At 61.6% G+C, this 5,234-nt stretch overlaps 1 protein-coding gene across 1 annotated transcript; it reads right to left on the bottom strand.

Annotated features, from left to right (window-relative positions):
• Positions 1 to 162: 162 nt before the first annotated feature.
• CHPF (chondroitin polymerizing factor) lies at positions 163 to 5,142 on the bottom strand. The gene is made up of 4 exons (XM_025891055.2): positions 4,819 to 5,142; positions 3,169 to 3,742; positions 2,471 to 2,650; positions 163 to 1,897 (listed from the first exon to the last, which is right to left on the bottom strand). The coding sequence occupies exons 1-4, from the start codon at positions 5,130 to 5,132 to the stop codon at positions 638 to 640; spliced, it is 2,328 nt and encodes a 775-aa protein (XP_025746840.1). The 5' UTR covers positions 5,133 to 5,142; the 3' UTR covers positions 163 to 637.
• Positions 5,143 to 5,234: the final 92 nt, after the last annotated feature.

Here is a 5,234-nt window from a genome sequence, read left to right as displayed (position 1 = left end):
TTCTCTGTGTGCCTGTATGACCAAGCTGGGGCAGGGCGGAGCACAGGCATGGCTTGATCCCTGGGAAAAGGAAACCCGGGCCCCAGCCAGCCAGGACAAGGGGGCCTCCATCCTCCCCGCCAGCTCTCCCTGTCCCCAGGCCACCTTTTGAAAAACTCAGAATCACAAGTCCACACTCAGTTTATTAAAGGCAGGGAGCTTCATCCAGGTCCAGAAGGGAGAAGTTGGGAGATACCCTACCTTCTTCTCTCAGCTCCCCTCTTCCCCAACCACTCATCTACAGCCCAGCCCCCAGGAGGCCCTAGGAGATGGGGCTGGCGTCAGGCAGACTGCACTGCATAAATACTCAAGAGGCCACAGCTTGAATCAGCAGCGTCAAGGGGGGGGGGCGCGGGAGACCAGGTTTAGGGCAGGAAGGGGCAGCTCCGGAGGTTCCCCCCGCCCGGGGCCTGTCCTCAGCCCAAGGACCCACAAAACTAGAGAGAGGGGGCCCGCGGGCGGCCCTGGGGTCCAAGGCTGCAGCCAGCCCTGTCCAGCGAGGCTGGTAGGTGGCTCCGGGTTGCTGGGGAGGAGCGGCGGTGGTGGGGTGGGGGGGTGGCGGCGCTGCCATGCTGGGGCTCCGGGGTGCGGGGCGGGCTCAGGTGCTGTTGCCCTGCTCCTGCTCAAAGAGCAGCATGGCTAGCTGGGTGCGGGAGCCCAGGCCCTCCAGCTTGCTCTCGCGGCAGCGGTGGTACAGGTCCTCGCCGAGCCGCGCGCTGCACGCCTGGGCCCGGTAGCGCTGCAGCAGCGCGGGCTCCACGGCCCGCAGCACGTGGAGGCTGGAGAAGCGCAGGAAGAGCCCATACACGTCCAGGCTCTCCAGCAGCTCCTCCTCCTGCTCAGGGGCCGCTGCAAGCCGCCCGCGGGCCGCCACGTAGTCGGAGTTGTAGAAGCAGGCCTCGCTGGCTGCCTGGCGATCAAAGCGGCCCGTGTCTCGGCCCAGCTCCGGGGGCCCGGGGCCCTGGGGGGGCGCCACGGCCGGGTGGAAGGCCTGGAAGTGCATGGGGAAAAAGGCCTGCCAGCCGGAGATGGCGTGCATGCGGCAGCGGTTCAGGAAGTCAGGCGTGAGCACCGTGTCTGGCCCGGCCAGCAGGAACAGCGTGTCCAGCGGGTGCTTCTTGGAGAGCAGATCCAGGAGGCGCAGCGGTGAGGGCGCGGCCGTCTGCACACTGAGCCAGGGCACCCGGGCACCGGGGAAACGCCGCTCCAGCTCGGCCACGTGGGCCTTGACAGGTGCAAAGACGTCCGCATGGGCCGCCCGCTGGGCCTGCCGGGGCTCGTACAGGAGCAGCAAGGTCAAGGCTGCTGCGGCGTCGCCAGGCTCCAGGGCTGCGGCAGCGAAGGCCTCCAGGAAGCCAGGGGCCAGGTCACGCTCGGCCGCAGCCAGAGGCAGTAACACAGTGAGACGCGAGGCCTCCGTGACATAGGGCACAGGCAAGATCTCCACACGGCTCAGCGGCCGTAGCAGCTGTACCCGGCGGGTCAGGGGCCGGCGGCCGCCCTGGGGGGTCAGCACCTCCAGCTGCAAGTCCAGGGTGTACTCCATGCCCCGGGCAGGATCAAAGCGACGGTAGCCATTAACCAGCTGCTGTTTCTGGAGCCGCAGGGCTGGGTGGTAGCGACGATTGAGCTCTTCCAGGGCTGCCCCTAGAACGTCAGCCACATCGGCCTGGTCGGCCCCCCGCAGCGGACATCGGGGCGAACCGTCAGCACAGGAGAAAGCATGCTGCTCTGTGAAATAGTCCCAGCGCAGCACCTCAAAGCGGGAGGCCGGGCGGGATGGTGCTGGAATGCCCACGGGCCAGGCGGCTGCCCGTTCCCCGTCAGCTGCCAGATGGCTGGTGTTCTGGATCTCCCACTAGGTTGGAGAAACAGACCATGAGCAAGGCAAAGACCATGGGGGTCAGCACATTGCTGGAGGACTAAGCAACCATTGGGATGCTACTTTGGATGGGTGCTACTTGGGATGGGTCCCCACTCCCCTGCCAACCTCTGCTATCCCAGGGCCCCCACCTATCCTTTCCCCAGATTGGGGCAGCCTAAGGTGGAAAGGGAAGTTTCCAGAGGAGCTTCTCAGAAAAGGCAGAAACGAACAGTGACTGGGAAGCTGGTTTGTTCTCAGACTCTAGTGTTAGTTTTTTTTTTTTTTAAGATTTTATTTATTTATTTGGCAGACAGAGAGAGAGCACATAAGCATAAGCACGTGCACAAGCAGGGGGAGTGACAGGCAGAGGGAGACGCAGACTCCCCACTGAGCAGGGAGCCCGATGTGGGACTCGATCCCAGGACCCCGGGATCATGCCCCGAGCCGAAGGCAGACACCCAACCGACTGAGCCACCCAGGAGCCCCTCTAGTGGTAGTTTTTATTTTCCTGGGATCTCTGAGAAGTCTCAGAACCTGTCTCCTCTATCCCCGGGGCCCAGACCATACCTGCAGCTCCTGGATCTCCTGGTATGTGCGTTCCAGCTCAGCTCGGGCAAAAGCTTTGTGCAGCTGGTACATATGCACGGGGTCATGCACTGGGTGGGCTGTCAGGGCGCTGCGGAAACGGGGGTCTCCTTCTTGCACATGCTCCCCAGGGTGTAGCTCCAGGTAGCTATAGTGGACTCCCTGGAGAGAGGAAGGGAAGGGGTCCATAACGGGAGGAGTGATGGGACAGCCTCCCCACCCACCCCCCAGTGTGTGCCTCACCTTCCCATCCTATGACCTGCTGTGGACTTGGGAGTCAGAATTACTGGGTTTAAGTCTACCTTGACCAGTTGTGAGCTTGTGTGACTTTGGGCAAGCCTCTGCTAGCTCATCTGTGAAATGGGCATATGCATCCTATCTCAGAGCTGTCCAGGGTCTCAAATAAAATAATAGCCAACACTGAACACCCACTATGTGCAAGGCTCCCTTATTTTCTTTCCTAATCCTTAGAACAGCCCCGAGCAATAGTTATTTTCATTGGTCTGGAGGATACCAGATTTCAGGAGATGCAGTGATTTGCCCCTGTAACCACAGGGATAGAAAGTGACAGCACTGGCATGGAAAACCCAGGGCTATTATTTCCAACTACCCCCTCGCCTCTGAGGGGCAAGTGCACAAGCTCAGACCGGAGGTGCCGGCGGGGCGGCTTATCTGCCCACCTCGTGGTCGCCGGTGCAGCCCACCCCCGTGGCATCGAGGATGCAGCGCCCCAGCCACTCATCCGGGTGCGCGCTGACGATGTCGTTGCGGCAGCTTTCCAGGTGGGGGCGCAGCCGCTGCAGCAGTGTGCGAGACAGCAGCACCCCAAAGCCGCCGTGGCAGTAGCGGCCTGGGGCGGGCTCTCCCCCGATGAAGTCCTGCGGCCGGCCCAGATAGAGGTGGGCGGCGGCTGCCAGGCTAAGACGGCCAGCTAGGCGAGCCAGTCCATGGGCCTCCGTGTAGGTGGCATCAGGCACTATGAAGAACCAGTCAAAGTCGTCACCGTGTTGCTCCAGTAGGTGGCGCAGTGCCAGGTGCAGGTGCCCGATGGGCCGCTCCTCACCCAGTGTCACCACGGCCATGCCCGGTGGTGCCCGGCGGCCCCGAGAGCCAGTCAGGAACACCACGCGCTCCAGCCGGTGCCCCAGCGTGCGGTTCACGGCCACACCCAGTGTGGGCAACGTGGCTTGTGAGGTCAGCACCGCCACAAGCAGCCTCTGCCGGATGCCCAGCTCTGTGCTGATGTATCGGGTCCTGGGAGGTGGGGTGGGGTGGGGGGGAAGAGGGCACAAGGTTATCAAAAAGACAACAGGGCAGGCAGGAGAGCGCATACATAGGCTCTGGCGGGTCACATCCTCTCTGGACCTGTTTCTTCCCCTATGTATAGGATAAGAATAACAACTCTCTCCTAGGGGTCATGAGGATTTACCTGAAATATTGGCCTTACCTACTCAGTGCTTTGGGGAGACGGCAATATCCATGCCGATATGAAGGATACTTTGTGGGTCTGATTCTCTGTTTCACCACTTAGCAGCTGTGTCCTTGAACAAGTAATTTAACCTACCTGAGCCTCCCTCAGTAGCCTGCTCTGTAAAAAGAGGTTGATTGTATCTAATCAAAGCGCTTAGCCAAGTGCTCAGCAGTTATTCCACACACCGCGTATATACTGATTTCTATATAAATATGCCATTATATCACAAATACATCACACAAATGATGTAAAGGAATCCATGGCATAGGAACGTACTGCGTGTGTTTGGGACAAGGGCAAACTGGGGCTCAGGGGTTCCAGTAACTTACCTTCCATAATGCAGAAGGTAAGTTGCAAAACTGAAATTTGAACTCAGGGTTACTTAGGAGAAAATTATTTCAACTCATGGGCAGAGGCATTAATGGGATGGGTACCTCCCCCTCCTCCCCAAATCTCATCCTGAGGTGTCCCACCCGGGAACAGGAGAAACAGGTAAATCCTAGTTTTTTCTTTTCTCTTTCCCTCTCTCTATGCACCCACCCTATGTACCAGTCATTTCTGGAAACCCAACAGCCCAACCAGGGAGCTAATAGGGTCTATGAGGGACCATGGCATTGGGTCGAGCCAGTTTATGACAGAGGAGGGCAAGTTCAGCCCAGGCCTGGACGGGGCCCAGAAAGGGCTTCCGATGAGTTCCACAGCTCCCGGGGAAGCAGGGCCATCGGAAGTTATCGGGGCCAAAGACTTCCTGGCCGGCCGGCCCCTTCCTTCCGGAGCCTGACCCAGCCTCCGGCGGCCTCCCCGGAGCGCCCGACCCGGCGGGTGCCCAGGGGGTGGGGCTGGCGGGGCTGATCCCTACCTGACGGCCTTTTTGGCGGCCTGGCCAGGCTGTGCAGGATGGTAGGGCAAGACACGCGGCTCCCAGTTCTCCCCGGCGCCTGCGCCGGCCCCGGGCCTCTCGCGCTCGGCGCCGGGCTGCACCGAGTTGGGCCGGCGCGCCGCGTTGGTGTTGCCGCGCGGCGGCAGCTCAGAATCTCCGGGTTGGGGCGGCCCTGGGCCGCACGGCTCCTCCACCCAGGTGACGCTGAGCAGGCTCAGAGTGAAGCCCAGGGAGATGCCGACGGCCACGGGCCCTGCGGGCCGCAGCATCGACAGCAGCAGCGATGCCCGCATGGCGCCGGGACCGCGGGCCCCCGGCCCCGGAGCAGCCCCACAGCAACCAGAGGAAGCTCCGAGGGGGCGGGACCAGGGAGGGGGCGGATCCGAGGGCCTGGG

The sequence above is a fragment of the Callorhinus ursinus genome, unplaced genomic scaffold (assembly GCF_003265705.2).
Source record: "Callorhinus ursinus isolate GAN/ISIS: 27379988/994484 unplaced genomic scaffold, GSC_fseal_2.0 scaffold2, whole genome shotgun sequence".
Classification (NCBI taxonomy): domain Eukaryota; kingdom Metazoa; phylum Chordata; class Mammalia; order Carnivora; family Otariidae; genus Callorhinus; species Callorhinus ursinus.
The sequence above is the reverse complement of the archived record's forward strand: the minus strand, read 5'-3'. Positions and strand labels throughout refer to the sequence as shown.

Bases quoted from the DNA above. Each gene is read 5' to 3' on its own strand.
- CHPF (XM_025891055.2), bottom strand. From the start codon at position 5,132: ATGCGGGCATCGCTGCTGCTGTCGATGCTGCGGCCCGCAGGGCCCGTG. The intron at 3,743-4,818 runs GTAGGGATCAGC...CCCACCTCCCAG, and splicing joins GCCGCCAAAAAGGCCGTCAG to GACCCGATACATCAGCACAG. The intron at 1,898-2,470 runs GTATGGTCTGGG...TCTCCAACCTAG, and splicing joins AGGAGATCCAGGAGCTGCAG to TGGGAGATCCAGAACACCAG.